The sequence below is a fragment of the Pseudophryne corroboree genome, chromosome 1 (genome assembly GCF_028390025.1).
Source record: "Pseudophryne corroboree isolate aPseCor3 chromosome 1, aPseCor3.hap2, whole genome shotgun sequence".
NCBI classification, from domain to species: domain Eukaryota; kingdom Metazoa; phylum Chordata; class Amphibia; order Anura; family Myobatrachidae; genus Pseudophryne; species Pseudophryne corroboree.
Genome location: NC_086444.1, coordinates 59,092,362 through 59,114,440, shown reverse-complemented (window position 1 = coordinate 59,114,440; position 22,079 = coordinate 59,092,362). Strand labels below are relative to the sequence as shown.

The 22,079-nt window shown below is 48.6% G+C and overlaps 1 protein-coding gene across 4 annotated transcripts in view; it reads left to right on the top strand.

Moving 5' to 3' along the window:
• The first annotated feature begins 1,723 nt into the window (after window positions 1-1,723).
• Window positions 1,724-22,079, top strand: part of C1H18orf54 (chromosome 1 C18orf54 homolog) — a 60,069-nt gene continuing 39,713 nt past the window's right edge. For 2 of the 4 annotated variants that reach the window (XM_063959973.1, XM_063959944.1), the window contains exons 1-2: window positions 1,725-1,904; window positions 15,474-15,764. In XM_063959973.1, coding sequence (XP_063816043.1) covers window positions 15,512-15,764 — 253 coding nt within the window. In that variant the 5' untranslated portion in view covers window positions 1,725-1,904; window positions 15,474-15,511. Of the gene's footprint in view, window positions 1,905-2,661; window positions 2,914-15,473; window positions 15,765-22,079 lie in introns of those variants that run through there. The other 2 variants (XM_063959963.1, XM_063959953.1) reach the window with 2 other exon arrangements.

Sequence of the window (22,079 nt, the reverse complement as noted above, 5' to 3'; positions counted from 1 at the left end):
TCAAATCTTTTGACCAACACTGTTTAACCCTTGCACAACTACAGCTTCTTATTCAAAATGATGAAATCTGGTGTCTGTGCCCGCTTTACCACCATTTTCATGCCCAAATGCTTGTTGGTCAAGACAAACTGCAAGAGGGTGATATGTAAGTGAACACCCTGTGTGAGGTTCAAGTGACAAATCTTTTGACCAACGCTGTTTAACCCTTGCACAGCTACAGCTTCTTATTCAAAATGATGAAATCTGGTGTCTGTGCCCGCTTTACCACCATTTTCATGCCCAAATGCTTGTTGGTCAAGACAAACTGCAAGTGGTTGATATGTAAGTGACCACCCTGTGTGAGTTTCAAGTGTCAAATCTTTTGACCAACGCTGTTTAACCCTTGCAGAACTACAGCTTCTTATTCAAAATGATGAAATCTGGTGTCTGTGCCCGCTTTACCACCATTTCCATGCCCAAATGCTTGTTGGTCAAGGCAAATTGCATGTGGGTGATATGTAAGTGACCACCCTGTGTGAGTTTCAAGTATCAAATCTTTTGACCAACGCTGTTTAACCCTTGCACAACTACAGCTTCTTATTCAAAATGATGAAATCTGGTGTCTGTGCCCGCTTTACCACCATTTTCATGCCCAAATGCTTGTTGGTCAAGACAAACTGCAAGTGGGTGATATGCAAGTGACCACCCTGTGTGAGGTTCAAGTATCAAATCTTATGACCAACGCTGTTTAACCCTTGCACAGCTACAGCTTCTTATTCAAAATGATGAAATCTGGTGTCTGTGCCCGCTTTACCACCATTTTCATGCCCAAATGCTTGTTGGTCAAGACAAACTGCAAGTGGGTGATATGTAAGTGACCACCCTGTGTGAGGTTCAAGTGTCAAATCTTTTGACCAACGCTGTTTAACCCTTGCACAGCTACAGCTTCTTATTCAAAATGATGAAATCTAGTGTATGTGCCCGCTTTACCACCATTTTCATGCCCAAATGCTTGTTGGTCAAGACAAACTGCAAGTGGGTGATATGTAAGTGACCACCCTGTGTGAGGTTCAAGTGTCAAATCTTTTGACCAACGCTGTTTAACCCTTGCACAACTACAGCTTCTTATTCAAAATGATGAAATCTGGTGTCTGTGCCCGCTTTACCACCATTTTCATGCCCAAATCATTTTTGTTTAATGCAAAATGTCATGTAAATTGGTGTAAGGGACACTATTTGAAGTTTATGCAATGTTAACTTAGTGATCTATCCTTATTTTATTTATTTTAATATAATAATTTCTGAATAAGAAGCTGGAGCCGAATAAGAAGTGAATAAGAAGCTGGAGCCGAATAAGAAGTGAATAAGAAGCTGGCCGAATAAGAAGCTAACTTCAGCCTCGTCTGTAGCAAAGTGGTTGGTACCCTGTCTATTTGACCCCTCATCACATTGGCTTCTGCTTTTCCCACTTATTTACAACTGCGGTACTGAGAAGGATGAACAGACAAACTTGTGTCTGAGACAGGGTATCCAGGATTATGCAATTGGAGGATACATTGTAATGGAACCATATTTGGCTGCTGGTGTCCCGCCGTGGCCAACTTAATCATTCGGTGGCACTGGCGGAGGGATACAGTACAGATATGCCAGTGCCACTGCTGACAAGGCTAACGGTCAAACGCGGAGTATGGTCACCGCCATATATGTCCTATATCCCTCCGCACGTACGTAGATCTGATTATGTACTGTATCCCTCCGCCAGTCACGTCGGCAGCCGGGACTAATATTCGAAATCTCTACGGTCGCTAGAGGGCGCTCCTGCCTCCGGGATGTGTCAGTTGGTGAGGCTAGCACTCTAGTGCGAGGCGGATGGGACGGGTGAGCAGAGAGGCTGTTGAGGGGGAAAGCGATGTCCACCACCGCAGGTAACCGAGCGTATGCGGGGTCGGCATAACCTAGTGTGGAAACGTCTGCGCTCTCGCAGCACGGTATATAAACTTTGAAGCGGGTTACTTGAGGGCTCTATCTTAATTGGCTGGCTGTCGCCGTCCTTGATTGGATGACGTTGAGTCCGTTAGCGATGCTTCTTTCTGATTGGCCGGTTGTGTAGGGCCGCGTTACGCAGCGCTGTGACTGGCTAGTTTGTCTTTCCTGGTACGCTGTGATTGGTCACTTCTCTCCAGCTGAGAGTGTTACATAGTATCCATGTTTGGGGACTGAAACTAGTGTCTCTGGATTACTGTGCATAGTATCTCAGGGTTCCATACAGTACAGGACCTTATAGAATTGTTTTGTTTTTTTTGTTATTTTTTTCATTTATTTCTTTGATCTGATTATTCTTTATTTTGTTGATTACTTTTACATGGGAGGTAAAATAAATTCCTAGCATATGTTTTAGTAAGCAGGAGGTATGTTATTCTTTGCAGACACTATTTTGCAGCATTTTATGATGTAGTGTAGAGAAGTTATTCAGGATCTATATGGAAGCATACCTCCCAATATGACCCTCTCCAGGAGGAACACAATGCTCTGCTTCTGGACTTTTCTCTTAATGTATGATTGCTGGCACCTGTGTTGAACAGGTTAATGACTAAGAAAGCTGTTTGAGCACAGGTGATGGCAAGCATACATTGGGCGGGATGTATTAACATACATCTCCGCCCCTCGCAGCGATGTTGATCGCATGCATATGTACTAACATATGCGATCAACAGCGCAATGCGGTGACTGAGGCCCCCCGCGATACCTGTATGTAAGGTGGTGTGCGGGGGGTCTCCGTCACCTCCCTGGGCTCTCCTTCTCCTCAGCTGCCGGGAACAAGGCAGCAGGCTCTCCCCGGCGCCGCCTACTCCCCCCCTGCACCCGGAAGGACCTCTGGCTACGTTGCTAGTGGAGGAGGAGTTTACCTTTCGGGTCCAGGCTGCATGGAGGAAGGTATGACGGGAAGGAGGGGGGTCGGCATCTGCGGCGGCCGGCGATAAGAAGCCCATAGGCTTCTATAGGGTATCGCCATCCAGAAATGACGATATCCCGGGCGGCAAAAAACCAGCGGCCCGATCTTAGTACATTTGAAAATGCGGTAAAACCCCTGATAATGGGGGTTTTACTTAATTTTTCCCTTAGTACATCCCGCCCTTTAAGAGGGAAGTCCAGGAGCAGAGCATTCTGTCCCTCCTGGAGAGGGTCATGTTGGGAGGTATGTGGAGGCCGTAGGAGAAAGATCTGTATTTTTGCGCAGCGGTCGGTTTCCCACACATCTGTAATTGGGCTGCAAAGAAAATACTGAATACTAGCGACCCGCTCCGGCCCCGCACGGCAGCAATTTTGAATTTCTGCCTATAGACTTTTTCTCTGACGTCCTAGTGGATGCTGGGAACTCTGTAAGGACCATGGGGAATAGCGGCTCCGCAGGAGACTGGGCACAAAAGTAAAGCTTTAGGACTACCTGGTGTGCAGTGGCTCCTCCCCCTATGACCCTCCTCCAAGCCTCAGTTAGATTTTTGTGCCCGACCGAGCAGGGTGCAATCTAGGGGGCTCTCCTGAGCTTCTTAGAAAAAGTTAGTTTTAGGTTTCTTATTTTCAGTGAGACCTGCTGGCAACAGGCTCACTGCATCGAGGGACTAAGGGGAGAAGAAGCGAACCTGCCTGCTTGCAGCCAGCTTGGGCTTCTTAGGCTACTGGACACCATTAGCTCCAGAGGGACCGAACACAGGCCCAGCCTCGGAGTCCGGTCCCAGAGCCGCGCCGCCGGCCCCCTTACAGAGCCAGAAGCAAGAAGAGGTCCGGAAAATCGGCGGCAGAAGACATCAGTCTTCAACAAGGTAGCGCACAGCACTGCAGCTGTGCGCCATTGCTCCTCAGGCACACTTCACACTCCGGTCACTGAGGGTGCAGGGCGCTAGGGGGGGGCGCCCTGAGCAGCAATAAAAACACCTTGGCTGGTGAAAATACATCACATATAACCCCCAGGGCTATATGGATGTATTTTAACCCCTGCCAGAATACAGCAAAACGCGGGAGAAAAGTCCGCCGAGAAGGGGGCGGAGTCTATCTCCTCAGCACACGGGCGCCATTTTCCCTCACAGCTCCGCTGGAAGGACGTCTCCCTGACTCTCCCCTGCAGTCCTGCACTACAGAAAAGGGTAACAAAGAGAGGGGGGGCACTAATTTGGCGCAGTTTGATAATATCAGCAGCTATAAGGGGAAAACACATTATATAGTGGTATCCCTATATATATATATATATATATATATATATATATATATATATATATATATATATATATATATAGCGCTCTGGTGTGTGCTGGCATACTCTCCCTCTGTCTCCCCAAAGGGCTAGTGGGGTCCTGTCCTCTATCAGAGCATTCCCTGTGTGTGTGCTGTGTGTCGGTACGATTGTGTCGACATGTTTGAGGAGGAAAATGATGTGGAGGCCGAGCAATTGCCTGTAATAGAGATGTCACCCCCTAGGGAGTCGACACCTGAGTGGATGGGCTTATGGAAGGAATTACGTGACAGTGTCAGCTCTTTACAAAAGACGGTTGATGACATGAGGCAGCCGGCTACTCAGCTTGTGCCTGTCCAGGCGTCTCAAAGGCCATCAGGGGCTCTAAAACGCCCGTTACCTCAGATGGCAGACACAGACGCCGACACGGATGCTGACTCCAGTGTCGACGATGAAGAGACGAATGTGACTTCCAGTAGGGCCACACGTTACATGATTGAGGCAATGAAAAATGTTTTACATATTTCTGATAATACAAGTACCACTAAAAAGGGTATTATGTTTGGTGAGAAAAAACTGCCTGTAGTTTTTCCTGCATCTGAGGAATTAAATTAAGTGTGTGATGAAGCGTGGGTTTCCCCCGATAAAAAACTGATAATTCCTAAAAGGTTATTGGCATCATACCCTTTCCCGCCAGAGGATAGGGCACGTTGGGAAACACCCCCTAGGGTGGATAAAGCGCTCACACGCTTGTCTAAACAGGTGGCACTACCCTCTCCGGAGACGGCCGCCCTTAAGGAACCTGCTGACAGAAAGCAGGAGAATATCCTAAAATGTATATACACTCACTCGGGAGTTATACTGCGACCAGCAATCGCCTCAGCCTGGATGTGCTGTGCTGGGGTGGCTTGGTCGGATTCCCTGACGGACAATATTGATACCCTAGACAGGGACAGTATATTACTGACTATAGAGCATTTAAAAGATGCATTTCTATATATGCGTGATGCACAGAGGTATATCTGCCGACTGGCATCCAGAGTAAGTGCGCTGTCCATTTCTGCCAGAAGAGGGTTATGGACGCGGCAGTGGTCAGGTGATGCGGATTCCAAAAGGCATATGGAAGTATTGCCTTATAAAGGGGAGGAGTTATTTGGGGTAGGTCTATCAGACCTGGTAGCCACGGCAACTGCTGGGAAATCCACATTTTTACCCCAGGTAGCCTCTCAACATAAGAAGACGCCGTATTATCAGGCGCAATCCTTTCGGCCCCATAAGGGCAAGCGAGCAAAAGGCTCCTCATTTCTGCCCCGTGGCAGAGGGAGAGGGAAAAGGCTGCAGCAAACAGCCAGTTCCCAGGAACAGAAGCCCTCTCCCGCCTCTGCCAAGTCCTCAGCATGACGCTGGGGCTTTACAAGCGGACTCAGGCACGGTGGGGGCCCGTCTCAAGAATTTCAGCGCGCAGTGGGCTCACTCACAAGTGGACCCCTGGATCCTTCAGGTGGTATCTCAGGGGTACAAATTGGAATTCGAGACGTCTCCCCCTCGCCGTTTCCTAAAGTCTGCTTTACCGACATCTCCCTCCGACAGGGAGGCGGTATTGGAAGCCATTCACAAGCTGTATTTCCAGCAGGTGATAATCAAGGTACCCCTCCTGCAACAGGGTAAGGGGTATTATTCCACGCTGTTTGTGGTACCGAAGCCGGACGGCTCGGTAAGACCTATTTTAAATCTAAAATCCTTGAACACTTACATACAGAGGTTCAAATTCAAGATGGAGTCACTCAGAGCGGTGATTGCGAACCTGGAAGAAGGGGATTATATGGTGTCCCTGGACATCAAGGATGCTTACCTCCATGTCCCAATTTACCCTTCTCACCAAGGGTACCTCAGGTTTGTGATACAGAACTGTCACTATCAGTTTCAGACGCTGCCGTTTGGATTGTCCACGGCACCCCGGGTCTTTACCAAAGTAATGGCCGAAATGATGATACTCCTTCGAAGGAAGGGAGTTTTAGTTATCCCTTACTTGGACGATCTCCTGATAAGGGCAAGATCCAGGGAACAGTTGGAAGTCGGGGTAGCACTATCTCAGGTAGTGTTGCGGCAGCACGGTTGGATTCTCAATATTCCAAAATCGCAGCTGATCCCGACGACGCGTCTTCTATTCCTAGGGATGATCCTGGACACAGTCCAGAAAAAGGTGTTTCTCCCGGAGGAGAAAGCCAGGGAGTTATCCGAGCTAGTCAGAAACCTCCTAAAACCAGGCCAAGTCTCAGTGCATCAATGCACAAGGGTCCTGGGAAAAATGGTGGCTTCCTACGAAGCAATCCCATTCGGCAGATTCCACGCAAGAACTTTCCAGTGGGACCTGCTGGACAAATGGTCCGGATCGCATCTTCAGATGCATCAGCGGATAACCCTGTCACCAAAGACAAGGGTGTCTCTCCTGTGGTGGTTACAGAGTGCTCATCTTCTAGAGGGCCGCAGATTCGGCATTCAGGACTGGGTCCTGGTGACCACGGATGCCAGCCTGCGAGGCTGGGGAGCAGTCACACAGGGAAGGAATTTCCAGGGCTTGTGGTCAAGCCTGGAGACATCACTTCACATAAATATCCTGGAGCTAAGGGCCATTTACAATGCTCTAAGCCTAGCAAGACCGCTGCTTCAAGGTCAGCCGGTGCTGATCCAGTCAGACAACATCACGGCAGTCGCCCACGTAAACAGACAGGGCGGCACAAGAAGCAGGAGGGCAATGGCAGAAGCTGCAAGGATTCTTCGCTGGGCGGAAAATCATGTGATAGCACTATCAGCAGTGTTCATTCCGGGAGTGGACAACTGGGAAGCAGACTTCCTCAGCAGACACGACCTCCACCCGGGAGAGTGGGGACTTCACCCAGAAGTCTTCCACATGATTGTGAACCGTTGGGAAAAACCAAAGGTGGACATGATGGCGTCCCGCCTCAACAAAAAACTAGACAGGTAATGCGCCAGGTCAAGGGACCCTCAGGCAATAGCTGTGGACGCTCTGGTAACACCGTGGGTGTACCAGTCAGTGTATGTGTTCCCTCCTCTGCCTCTCATACCCAAGGTACTGAGAATTATAAGACGGAGAGGAGTAAGAACTATACTCGTGGCTCCGGATTGGCCAAGAAGGACTCGGTACCCGGAACTTCTACCTCTAAGAAGGGACCTGCTCCAGCAAGGACCCTGTCTGTTCCAAGACTTACCGCGGCTGCGTTTGACGGCATGGCGGTTGAACGCCGGATCCTGAAGGAAAAAGGCATTCCGGATGAAGTCATCCCTACCCTGATCAAAGCCAGGAAGGATGTAACCGCAAAGCATCATCACCGCATTTGGCGTAAATATGTTGCGTGGTGCGAGGCCAGGAAGGCCCCTACAGAGGAATTTCAACTGGGTCGATTCCTGCATTTCCTGCAAACAGGAGTGTCTATGGGCCTAAAATTGGGGTCCATTAAGGTTCAAATTTCGGCCCTGTCGATTTTCTTCCAGAAAGAACTGGCTTCAGTTCCTGAAGTTCAGACGTTTGTCAAGGGGGTACTGCATATACAGCCTCCTTTTGTGCCTCCAGCGGCACCTTGGGATCTCAATGTAGTTTTGGGGTTCCTAAAATCACATTGGTTTGAACCACTCACCACTGTGGACTTAAAATATCTCACATGGAAAGTGGTAATGCTGTTGGCCTTGGCTTCGGCCAGGCCTGTGTCAGAATTGGCGGCTTTATCCTATAAAAGCCCTTACCTGATTTTTCATACGGACAGGGCAGAATTGATGACTCGTCCTCAATTTCTCCCTAAGGTGGTTTCAGCGTTTCACCTGAACCAACCTATTGTGGTACCTGCGGCTACTAGGGATTTGGAGGACTCCAAGTTGCTGGACGTAGTCAGGGCCCTGAAAATATGTTTCCAGGACGGCTGGAGTCAGAAAATCTGACTCGCTGTTTATCCTGTATGCACCCAACAAGCTGGGTGCTCCTGCTTCTAAGCAGACTATTGCTCGTTGGATTTGTAGTACAATTCAGCTTGCACATTCTGTGGCAGGCCTGCCACAGCCAAAATCTGTAAAAGCCCATTCCACAAGGAAGGTGGGCTCATCTTGGGCGGCTGCCCGAGGGGTCTCGGCTTTGCAACTTTTGCCGAGCAGCTACTTGGTCAGGGGCAAACACGTTTGCTAAATTCTATAAATTTGATACCCTGGCTGAGGAGGACCTGGAGTTCTCTCATTCGGTGCTGCAGAGTCATCCGCACTCTCCCGCCCGTTTGGGAGCTTTGGTATAATCCCCATGGTCCTTACGGAGTTCCCAGCATCCACTAGGACGTCAGAGAAAATAAGAATTTACTTACCGATAATTCTATTTCTCGTAGTCCGTAGTGGATGCTGGGCGCCCATCCCAAGTGCGGATTGTCTGCAATACTTGTACATAGTTATTGTTAACTAAATCGGGTTATTGTTGTTGTGAGCCATCTTTCCAGAGGCTCCTCTGTTATCATGCTGTTAACTGGGTTCAGATCACAGGTTGTACGGTGTGATTGGTGTGGCTGGTATGAGTCTTACCCGGGATTCATGAATCCTTCCTTATTGTGTACGCTCGTCCGGGCACAGTATCCTAACTGAGGCTTGGAGGAGGGTCATAGGGGGAGGAGCCAGTGCACACCAGGTAGTCCTAAAGCTTTACTTTTGTGCCCAGTCTCCTGCGGAGCCGCTATTCCCCATGGTCCTTACGGAGTTCCCAGCATCCACTACGGACTACGAGAAATAGAATTATCGGTAAGTAAATTCTTATTTTTTCAACCAAGGTCTTATATAGACTAACCATAATATCCCTTTAAATTGGGACACTCTTAAATTACACAGGTTCTGGGACTGATTAAAACCAGACTTGAGGTCAGCCAGCCACAGAACCTGTGTAATTTATGAGTGTCCCAGTTTAAAGGGTTATTATGGTCAGCCTATCTTATTAGACTTCTTTGTAGACAACAATAGGCATTTTTCTTCTGACGTTGACACAAAAAGATTTTGTTTTGATGTGCCAGGTCAAGTTGTCCATGAGAAAAACCTTCTCAACTCCAACTTCGTTAAGTGTCTGTCCCTGTGCTTCATTTAATTACCTCCTGAAACACGTGCTGATGCAACAACAGACGCATTTAGTACGGGTGAGCGCCGCGTATACTCTCACATTCGCCGAGCATGCGCCTACGATCTTCCCCTCCCCCATCCTCTGCCGGTTTGTCGTTCACCTTTCTCTATCGTCCTAGTGGATGCTGGGGTTCCTGAAAGGACCATGGGGAATAGCGGCTCCGCAGGAGACAGGGCACAAAAAGTAAAGCTTTAGGATCAGGTGGTGTGCACTGGCTCCTCCCCCTATGACCCTCCTCCAAGCCTCAGTTAGATTTTTGTGCCCGGCCGAGAAGGGTGCAATCTAGGTGGCTCTCCTAAAGAGCTGCTTAGAAAAGTTTAGCTTAGGTTTTTTATTTTACAGTGAGTCCTGCTGGCAACAGGATCACTGCAACGAGGGACAGAGGGGAGAAGAAGTGAACTCACCTGCGTGCAGGATGGATTGGCTTCTTGGCTACTGGACATTAGCTCCAGAGGGACGATCACAGGTACAGCCTGGATGGTCACCGGAGCCTCGCCGCCGGCCCCCTTGCAGATGCTGAAACGAGAAGAGGTCCAGAATCGGCGGCAGAAGACTCCTCAGTCTTCTTAAGGTAGCGCACAGCACTGCAGCTGTGCGCCATTTTCCTCTCAGCACACTTCACACGGCAGTCACTGAGGGTGCAGGGCGCTGGGAGGGGGGCGCCCTGGGAGGCAAATGAAAACCTTTTTTGGCTAAAAATACCTCACATATAGCCTCCGGGGGCTATATGGAGATATTTAACCCCTGCCAGAATCCGTTAAGAGCGGGAGACGAGGCCGCCGAAAAAGGGGCGGGGCCTATCTCCTCCGCACACAGCGCCATTTTCCCTCACAGAAAGGCTGGAGGGAAGGCTCCCAGGCTCTCCCCTGCACTGCACTACAAAAACAGGGTTAAAACAGAGAGGGGGGGCACTAATTTGGCGTTAGAAATATATAAAAAAGATGCTATAAGGGAAAACACTTATATAAGGTTGTCCCTATATAATTATAGCGTTTTTGGTGTGTGCTGGCAAACTCTCCCTCTGTCTCTCCAAAGGGCTAGTAGGTCCTGTCCTCTATCAGAGCATTCCCTGTGTGTGTGCTGTGTGTCGGTACGTGTGTGTCGACATGTATGAGGACGAGGTTGGTGAGGAGGCGGAGCAATTGCCTGTAATGGTGATGTCACTCTCTAGGGAGTCGACACCGGAATGGATGGCTTATTTAGGCAATTACGTGATAATGTCAACACGCGCCAAGGTCGGTTGACGACATGAGACGGCCGACAAACAATTAGTACCGGTCCAGACGTCTCAAAAACACCGTCAGGGGTTTTAAAACGCCCGTTTACTTTAGTCGGTCGACACAGACACAGACAGGGACACTGAATCCAGTGTCGACGGTGAATAAACAAACGTATTCCTTATTAGGGCCACACGTTAAGGGCAATGAAGGAGGTGTTACATATTTCTGATACTACAAGTACCACAAAAGAGGGTATTATGTGGGATGTGAAAAAACTACCGTAGTTTTTCCTGAATCAGATAAATTAAATAAAGTGTGTGATGATGCGTGGGTTCCCCCCGATAGAAAATATGGGCGGTATACCCTTTCCCGCCAGAAGTTAGGGCGCGTTGGGAAACACCCCTTAGGGTGGATAAGGCGCTCACACGCTTATCAGAACAAGTGGCGGTACCGTCTATAGATAGGGCCGTCCTCAAGGAGCCAGCTGACAGGAGGCTGGAAAAATATCATAAAAAGTATATACACACATACTGGTGTTATACTGCGACCAGCGATCGCCTCAGCCTGGATGTGCAGAGCTGGGGTGGCTTGGTCGGATTCCCTGACTAAAAATATTGATACCCTTGACAGGGACAGTATTTTATTGACTATAGAGCATTTAAAGGATGCATTTCTATATATGCGAGATGCACAGAGGGATATTTGCACTCTGGCATCAAGAGTAAGTGCGATGTCCATATCTGCCAGAAGATGTTTATGGACACGACAGTGGTCAGGTGATGCAGATTCCAAACGGCACAAAGGTGTATTGCCGTATAAAGGAAGAGGAGTTATTTGGGGTCGGTCCATCGGACCTGGTGGCCACGGCAACTGCTGGAAAATCCACCGTTTTTACCCTAAGTCACATCTCTGCAGAAAAAGACACCGTCTTTTCAGCTTCAGTCCTTTCGTCCCTATAAGAGTCATATTTGCCCAGGGATAGAGGAAAGGGAAGAAGACTGCAGCAGGCAGCCCATTCCCAGGAACAGAAGCCTTCCACCGCTTCTGACAAGCTCTCAGCATGACGCTGAGACCGTACAGGACCCCTGGATCCTACAAGTAGTATCCCAGGGGTACAGTTTGGAATGTCGAGACGTTTCCCCTGCGCAGGCTCCTGAAGTCTGCTTTACCAAGGTCTCCCTCCGACAAGGAGGCAGTATGGGAAAAAATTCACGAGCTGTATTCCCAGCAGGTGATAATTAAATTACCCCTCCTACAACAAGAAAAGGGGTATTATTCCACACTATATTGTGGTACTGAAGCCAGAAGGCTAGGTGAGACCTATTCTAAATCTAAAAAAATTTGAACACTTACAAAGGTTCAAATCAAGATGGAGTCACTCAGAGCAGTGATAACGAACTGGGAAGAAGGGGACTATCTGGTGTCCCGAGACATCAGGGATGCTTACCTCCATGTCCCAAATTTGCTCTTATCACTAAGGGTACCTCAGGTTCGTGGTACAGAACTGTCACTATCAGTTTCAGACGCTGCCGTTTGGATTGTCTACGGCACCCCGGGTCTTTACCAAGGTAATGGCCGAAATGATGGTTCTTCTTCGAAGAAAAGGCGTCTTAATTATCCCTTACTTGGACGATCTCCTGATAAGGGCAAAGTCCAGGGAACAGTTGGAGGTCGGAGTAGCACTATCTCGGATACTGTTACAACAGCAGGGGTGGATTCTAAATATTCCAAAATCGCAGCTGATCCCGACAACAAGTCTCCTGTGCTTAGGGATGATTCTGGACACAGTCCAGAAAAAGGTGTTTCTCCCGGAAGAGAAAGCCAGGGAGTTATCCGAGCTAGTCAGGAACCTCCTAAAATCAGTGCATCATTGCACAAGGGCCATGGTAAAAAAATGCTGACTTCCTTCGAAGCAATTCCAGTCGGCAGATTTCATGCAAGAACTTTTCAGTGGGATCTGCTGGACAAATGGTCCGGATCGCATCTTCAGATGCATCAGCGGATAACCCTATATCCAAGGACAAGGGTGTCTCTCCTGTGGTGGTTACAGAGTGCTCATCTTCTAGAGGGCCGCAGATTCGGCATTCAGTTTTGGATGTTGGTGACCACGGAGGCCAGCCCGAGAGGCTGGGGAGCAGTCACACAAGGAAAAAATTTCCAGGGAGTGTGATCAAGTCTGGAGATTTTTCTCCACATAAATATAGCTAAGGGTAAAATTATAATGCTCTAAGCTTAGCAAGACCTCTGCTTCAAGGTCAGCCGGTATTGATCCAGTGGGATAAAACATCACGGCAGTCGCCCACGTAAATAGACAGGGCGGCACAAGAAGCAGGAGGGCAGTGGCAAAAACTGCAAGGACTTTTCGCTGGGCGGAAAATCATGTGATAGCACTGTCAGCAGTGTTTCATTCCGGGAATGGAAACTGGGAAGCAGACTTCCTCAGTAGGCACGACCTCCACCCGGCAGAGTGGGAACTTCATGGGGAAGTTTTCCACATAATTGTAAACCGTTGGGAATTACCAAAGGTGGACATGATGGCGTCCCGTCTGAACAAAAAACGGGACCGGTATTGCGCCAGGTTAAGAGACCCTCAGGCAATAGCTGTGGACGTTCTGGTAACACCGTGGGTGTACCAGTCGGTGTATGTGTTCCATCCTCTGCTTTTCATACCTAAGGTACTGAGAATTATAAGACGTAGAGGAGTAAGAACTATACTCATGGCTCCGGATTGGCCAAGAAGGACTTGGTACCCGGAACTTCAAGAGATGCTCACAGAGGACTTATGGCCTCTGCCGCTAAGAAGGGACTTGTTTCAGCAAGTACCATGTCTGTTCCAAGACTTACCGCAGCTGCGTTTGACGGCATGGCGGTGGAACGCCGGATCCTAAGGGAAAAGGCATTCAGGAAGAGGTCATTCCTACCCTGGTCAAAGCCAGAAAGGAGGTGACCGCACAACATTATCACCACATGTGGCGAAAATATGTTGCGTGGTGTGAGGCCAGGAAGGCCCCACGAAGAAATTTCAACTCGGTCGATTCCTGCATTTCTTGCAAACAGGAGTGTCTATGGGCCTCAAATTGGGGTCCATTAAGGTTCAAATTTCGGCCCTGTCGATTTTTCTTCCAGAAAGAATTGGCTTCAGTTCCTGAAGTCCAGAAGTTTGTCAAGGGAGTATTGCATATACAACCCCCTTTTGTGCCTCCAGTGGCACTGTGGGATCTCAACGTAGTTCTGGGATTCCTCAAAACACATTGGTTTAAAACCAGTCAAATCTGTGGATTTGAAGCATCTCACATGAAAAGTGACCATGCTCTTGGACCTGGCCTGGACCAGGCGAGTGTCAAATTGGTGGTTTTTTTCTCAAAAAAGCCCATATCTGTTTGTCCATTCGGACAGGGCAGAGCTGCGGACTCGTCCCCAGTTCTCTCCCTAATGTGGTGTCAGTGTTTCACCTGAACCAGCTTATTGGGGTGTCTTGCGCCTACTAGGGACTTGGAGGACTCCAAGTTGCTAGATGTGGTCAGGGCCCTCAAAATATAGGTTCCAGGACGGCTGGAGTCAGGAAAACTGACTTGCTGTTATCCTGTATGCACCCAACAAACTGGGTGCTCTTGCTTTTAAGCAGACTTTTGCTAGTTGGATGTGTAATACAATTCAGCTTGCACATTCTGTGGCAGGCCTGCCACAGCCAAAATATGTAAATGCCCATTCCACAAGGAAGGTGGGCTCATCTTGGGCGGCTGCCCGAGGGGTCTCGGCTTTACAACTTTGCCGAGCGGCTATTTAGTCAGGGGCAAACACGTTTGTAAAATCCTACAAATTTGATACCCTGGCTAAGGAGGACCTGGAGTTCTCTCATTCGGTGCTGCAGAGTCATCCGCACTCTCCCGCCCGTTTGGGAGCTTTGGTATAATCCCCATGGTCCTTTCAGGAACCCCAGCATCCACTAGGACGATAGAGAAAATAAGAATTTACTTACCGATAATTCTATTTCTCGGAGTCCGTAGTGGATGCTGGGCGCCCATCCCAAGTGCGGATTATCTGCATTACTTGTACATAGTTACAAAAATCGGGTTATTATTGTTGTGAGCCATCCTTTCAGAGGCTCCGCTGTTATCATACTGTTAACTGGGTTCAGATCACAGGTTGTACAGTGTGATTGGTGTGGCTGGTATGAGTCTTACCCGGGATTCATAAATCCTTCCTTATTGTGTACGCTCGTCCGGGCACAGTACCTAACTGAGGCTTGGAGGAGGGTCATAGGGGGAGGAGCCAGTGCACACCACCTGATCCTAAAGCTTTACTTTTTGTGCCCTGTCTCCTGCGGAGCCGCTATTCCCCATGGTCCTTTCAGGAACCCCAGCATCCACTACGGACTCCGAGAAATAGAATTATCGGTAAGTAAATTCTTATTTTTGACATCCGTTCCTATTGCCTTTAGCTGAAAAGTATACAAACAAACCTTTGAAATGAATGTTACTTTGAGGAAAAAGTATCGTTTTTCACATAAATAATGTAGGGACAGGAAAAAAACAAAAAGGAAAAACGAATTTTGTATCGGTAAAAAGGGATTTACATCTGTGTTTTTTTCAGGAGAAACTGGATAGTTCATATCAATCTCTACATAGTATAAAATACACTAGTCCACTGTTGAGGTACATTTCTTTAATGGTTTAGGCAGCAGAAGCCAAGAGAGCGCTCGGACTGCATTTTTTTCTCTCTTTGATTTGCTGTTCTAAAATTGTCGCTACTCAGACAGATGCCTACCGGGAACCTTATTTTATACTATGTAGAGATGACCGTAACTGGGATTTTTATTTGTACATTTGTGATGGATACGCTGATAATTTGACGGTTATGATAAATATGACTGTATCTTACTTAACAGCCAGATTGCACCCTGGGAGCTGATGTGTGTTTGGAAACATGGAGCAATCCAGCTCGCCGGACTCTTCCATATCCATCTCTTCCCTCCTGGCCAGCTGCAGCCTGAGCAGCCATAGTGGCTCCAGCCACTCAGTTGGTTCCATTAAGTACAAGGACAGACTGTATGATTCTGCTTCTAAAGCCTTGGATGCCTATATTGAGGACCACGAGGAAAGCCTTCATTCTCCCATTGCCAGCCCTGGAAAGATCACCATCCGCCCATCTCCCCACCATAGTTCTGCAAAAACTAGAGGTACGAAGTGTGATTCCAGACTTCAAAACTTATTACTGAGCATTTCATTGGCTACAGTAGATTATCACCCTCCCTATCCTATTCTTCAGATTAGGACTCTCTGAGCATGCCTGCCTTGGGGATCAGTATGAGATCCTGGCGGTCAGGAGACCGACGCCGGGATCTCAACAGCCGGTATCCTGGCGGCGGGCACAGCGTGTCATCTTGCGGGCTCGCTGCACTCGTCATGCTTCGGTCAGGGTACTATTCCCCCTCGGATGGTAGCGTGAACCACCACCCAAGTGGGGAAACCAGCCTACCGCCGGTACTGCAGTTGGTGTCGGGATTCCAGCGTCGGTATATTAACCGACTGGATCCCATCCGGCGGTCAGATGACTGCCTCCCCTGCCTTGGCACCCTACAGCTCTTTTCGCTTGTACTAGTGTCAATCTAACCTACACTAGAGCGAACAAACTTGTGCGCCAATGCAGGTAATAACATAGTTGTTTATACAACATGTAACTTTTTTTGTATTTTGGCCCAGTAGGTTGAGTAAATACAGATGATTTCTACTTTCGGTTTACCTCCGTGTTTAGGAGATGAGGATCTTTAGCGCCCCCTGTACTTAGGCTGGGTACACACTTGCTGATGTGCACCCGATATATCGTCCAAACTGGGAGATCGGACGATATATCGTATACATCGTCAAGTGTGTATACTCTATATCGTTAATGAGGTACAGTATCTTTAGTTTTTTAACTTGAAATGTAAAGATATTGAAGAAGACGGCATGCCCCTAGATGTGGGTGCGTGCCGTCACTGACGAGATGCAAACGATATTCAGTGTGTATGAACGATGTTTGCGGGGGGATCTTGCATGATGTCACTGACATTGGCAAGTGTGTACCCAGGCTTAAGGGCCCTTCACACTGGAGCAATTTGAACGATAACCGATATGAACGATTCATCATTGATTACCTCCACACTGGGCAATAAGGCACATTATATACATAGATATCGTCCAAATTGGCTTGCAATGATAAACAATGAAAGACCGTGGGGAACGCGCATCGTTCATCATCAGTGCATCCACACTGAACGATACATTGTTCATTTATCGTTTTAAAATATCGTCCAGTGTGTAGGACCCTTTAGAGTGCATCTGCTTATAGAGACTTTAATGCTTCTGATTTGCTTAGTCACTATGTCTGTCTATATGGAAACCAATAATTAAGTAATCTAAGCCTAGAAGCAGTAGTAACAAGGGAGGAGATGGAGGAGTACAGGGAAACAAGAGAAACAGGGATAGCAGAGGGATATGGCAGGAATATGGTCAAAAATAGAAAGTGACTTAAAGTAAGAAATGGGGATAAGGCAGTGGTTTCCAAGCTTTTTTGAATCGCGTCACCCTAGAATATCAGAATTCACGGCACCCCTAGGCCAGAAATTTCTTATTGAGAAATGTACAAAGAAATATTACATTAAGTAGATCGCGTTTATATGTCATCATTAGGGTCAGTTATATGGTGAGGGATGAGATTTGCGTCTGTTTGGCCACATATTTTATGACTGGCAGCCGCCAGCACTGGTTTTGCCTATTATATTGACCATGATTAATTTGAATTGGTCCTGGACCACCAACCCAGGGCACCCCTGCAAGTGTCCCGAGGCACCCCAGGAAGCCACGGCACACAGTTTGGGAACCTCTGGGATAAGGGCTTAATGGTGGGGGGGGGGGGGGGGGGCGCAGAAGGAAGAGAGGCAAGAATAGGGGGAGACATTAGGAAAAGGGGCAGTATTGGGGGAATAGGGAGAGACAGGAGGAATAGGGGGAGATGGAAAACAGGTGCAAGGATAGGGGGACATGGGAGCAATTAATGGGGGGGGGTAGAGTGCAAGAATAGTAGGAGACGGGAGGAATAGGGGCAGAGATATGACAAATTATTTACAATAGCTAGTGACCCAGGCAAATGACTAGTCCAGAACACTAGTGGAGATATATATATTTCTCTGACGTCCTAGTGGATGCTGGGAACTCCGTAAGGACCATGGGGTATAGACGGGCTCCGCAGGAGACTGGGCACTCTGAAAGAAAGATTAGGTACTATCTGGTGTGCACTGGCTCCTCCCACTATGACCCTCCTCCAGACCTCAGTTAGATTTCTGTGCCCGGCCGAGCTGGATGCACACTAGGGACTCTCCTGAGCTCCTAGAAAGAAAGTATATTTTAGGTTTTTTATTTTACAGGGAGGCAACAGACTCACTGCAGCGAGGGACTAAGGGGAGAAGAAGCGAACCTACCTAACTGGTGGTAGCTTGGGCTTCTTAGGCTACTGGACACCATTAGCTCCAGAGGGATCGACCGCATGGAACCGGCCATTGATGTTCGTTCCCGGAGCCGCGCCGCCGGCCCCCTTACAGAGCCAGAAGCAAGAAGATGGTCCGGAAAATCGGCGGCAGAAGACTTCAGTCTTCACCGAGGTAGCGCACAGCACTGCAGCTGTGCGCTATTGCTCCTCATACACACTTCACACTCCGGTCACTGAGGGTGCAGGGCGCTGGGGGGGGGGGCGCCCTGAGCAGCAATATAAACACCTTGGCTGGCAAAATAATCACAATATGTAGCCCCAGAGGCTATATATGTGATAAATACCCCTGCCAGAATCCATAAAAAAGCGGGAGAAAAGTCAGTGAAAAAGGGGCGGAGCCATCTCCCTCAGCACACTGGCGCCATTTTCTCTTCATAGTGTAGCTGGAAGACAGCTCCCCAGGCTCTCCCCTGTAGTTTTCAGGCTCAAAGGGTTAAAAAGAGAGGGGGGGCACTAAATTTAGGCGCAATATTGTTTATACAAGCAGCTATTGGGGAAAATTCACTCAGTGATAGTGTTAATCCCTACATTATATAGCGCTCTGGTGTGTGCTGGCATACTCTCTCTGTCTCCCCAAAGGGCTGTGTGGGGTCCTGTCCTCAGTCAGAGCATTCCCTGTGTGTGTGCGGTGTGTCGGTACGGCTGTGTCGACATGTTTGATGAGGAGGCTTATGTGGAGGCGGAGCAGATGCCGATAAATGTCATGTCACCCCCTGTGGGGCCGACACCAGAGTGGATGGATAGGTGGAAGGTATTAACCGACAGTGTCAACTCCTTACATAAAAGGCTGGATGACGTAACAGCTGTGGGACAGCCGGCCTCTCAGCCCGCGCCTGCCCAGGCGTCTCAAAGGCCATCAGGGGCTCAAAAAACGCCCGTTACCTCAGATGGCAGACACAGATGTCGACACGGAACAAAGGGTGCAGGTGCACCATACACCATTAAAATTATTATAACCGTAATATAATATTCGAGGTTCTTGGCATATATTGGCCAGTATATATGCAGATTATATTACGGTTATAATAATTTTAATGGTGTATGGTGCACCTGCACCCTTTGTTCCTAAGTTGTAGTACTACAGTACTTAGTCCCAGCAAGGTAGCACATCCCATTATAATAAGCCAGGGTGTGCAGTCCAGGCCCCGTTTCCATACAGATGTCGACACGGAGTCTGACTCCAGTGACGACGAGGTTGAGACATATACACAATCCACTAGGAACATCCGTTGCATGATCTCGGCAATAAAAATTGTGTTACACATTTCTGACATTAACCCAGGTACCACATAAAAGGGGTTTTATGTTTGGGGAGAAAAAGCAGCCGGTGTTTTGTTCCCCCATCAGATGAGTGAATGAAGTGTGTGAAGAAGCGTGGGTTCCCCCGATAAGAAACTGGTAATTTCTAAAAAAATGACTGCTGGCGTACCCTTTCCCGCCAGAGGATAGGTCACGTTGGGAGATATCCCCTAGGGTGGATAAGGCGCTTACACGTTTGTCATAAAAGGTGGCACTGCCGTCTTAGGATACGGCCACTTTGAAGGAGCCTGCTGATAAAAAGCAGGAGGCTATCCTGAAGTCTGTATATACACACTCGGGTATTATACTGAGACCTGCAATTGCCTCAGCATGAATAGTGCTGCTGCAGCATGGTCTGATACCCTGTCAGATAATATTAATACCCTGGACAGGGAGAATATGGTGCTAACATAGAGCATATTAAAGACGTAGTCTTATATATGAGGGATGCACAGAGGGATATTTGCCGGCTGGCGTCCAGAATTAATGCAAGGTCCATTCTGCCAGGAGGGTATTAGAGACCCGGCAGTGGACAGGTGATGCTGACTTTAAAAGTCACATGGAGATTCTGCCTTATAAGGGTGAGGAATTGTTTAGGGATGGTCTCTGGGACCTCGTATCCACAGCAACAGCTGGGAAGAAAAATTTCTACCTCAGGTTTCCTCACACCCTAAGAAAGCACTGTATTATCAGGTACAGTCCTTTCGGCTTCAGAAAAGCAAGGGGGCCAAAGGCGCTTCCTTTCTGCACAAGGGAAGAAGGAAAAAGCTGCACAGACAGCCAGTTCCCAGGATCAAAAATCTTCCCCCGCTTCCTTTAAGTCCACAGCATGACGCTGGGGCTCCACAGACAGGTGCGGTGGGGGCGCGTCTCGGGAACTTCAGGGACCAGTGGGCTTGCCCACAGGTGAATCGCTGGGTTCTGCAAGTAGTATCACAGGGATACAAGCTGGCGTTCGAGGTGACTCCCCCTCGCCGTTACCTCACATCAGCCTTGCCTGCTGCCCTCGGAGTTAGTACTGGCGGCAATTCACAAGCTGTACTTCCAGCAGGTGAAATCAAGGTACCCCTCCTTCAACAAGGCCGGGGTTACTATTCCAAAAATGTTGTGGTACCGAAACCAGACTGTTCGGTGAGACCAATTCTAAAATTGAAATCCTTGAACACTTATATACGAAGGTTCAAGTTCAAAATGGAATCGCTCAGGGCGATTATTGCAAGCCTGGAGAATTTCAGGGTATCACTGGACATCAAGGATGCTTACCTGCATGTCCCTATTTACCCTCCTCACCAGGAGTACCTCAAAATTGTGGTACAGGATTGTCATTACCAATTCCAGACGTTGCCGTTGGTCTGTCCCCGACACCGAGGGTATTTACCAAGGTAATGGCCGAAAGAATTATCCAGTTCTTGGACAATCTCCTTATAAAGGCGAGGTCCAGGGAGCAGTTGTTTGTCAGAGTAGCACTATCTCGGGAAGTGCTACAACAGCACGGCTGGATTCTGAATATTCCAAAGTCGCAGCTGGTTCCTACGACGCACCTACTGTTCCTGGGGATGGTTCTGGACACAGAACAGAAAAAAGTGTTTCTCCCGCAGGAGTAAACCAAGGAGCTGTCATCTCTAGTCAGAGGCCTCCTGAAACCAAAACAGGTGTCGGTGCATCACGGCACGCGAGTCCTGGGAAAAATGGTAGCTTCCTACGAAGCAATTCCATTCGGCAGGTTCCATGCAAGAACTTTTCAGTGGGACCTCTTGGACGGGATCGCATCTTCAGATGCATCGGCTGATAACCCTGTCTCCAAGGACCAGGGTGTCTCTGCTGTGGTGGCTGCAGAGTGCTCATCTTCTAGAGGGCCGCAGATTCGGCATACAGGACTGGGTCCTGGTGACCACGGATGCCAGCCTTCGAGGCTGGGGGGCAGTCACACAGGGAAGAAATTTCCAAGGACTTTGGTCAAGTCAGGAGTCGTCCCTACACATAAATATTCTGTAACTGAGGGCCATTTACAATGCCCTAAGTCAGGCAAGACCCCTGCTTCAAAACCAGCCGATACTGATCCAATCAGACAACATCACGGCAGTCGCCCATGTAAACCGACAGGGCGGCACAAGAAGCAGGATGGCGTGGCAGAAGCCACAAGGATTCTCCGATGGGCGGAAAATCACGTCTTAGCACTGTCAGCAGTGTTCATTCTGGGAGTGGACAACTGGGAAGCAGACTTCCTCAGCAGACACGACCTACACCCGGGAGAGTGGGGACTTCATCCAGAAGTCTTCAAACTGTTGGTAAACCGTTGGGAAAGGCCACAGGTGGACATGATGGCGTCCCGCCTCAACAAAAAGCTAAAGAGATATTGCGCCAGGTCAAGGGACCCTCAGGCGATAGCTGTGGACGCTCTAGTGACACCGTGGGTGTACCAGTCGGTTTATGTGTTCCCTCCTCTGCCTCTCATACCAAAGGTACTGAGAATAATAAGAAGGCGAGGAGTAAGAACGATACTCGTGGTTCCGGATTGGCCAAGAAGAGCTTGGTACCCAGAACTTCAAGAAATGATATCAGAGGACCCATGGCCTCTACCGCTCAGACAGGATCTGCTACAGCAGGGGCCCTGTCTGTTCCAAGACTTCCCGCGGCTGCGTTTGACGGCATGGCGGTTGAATTCCGG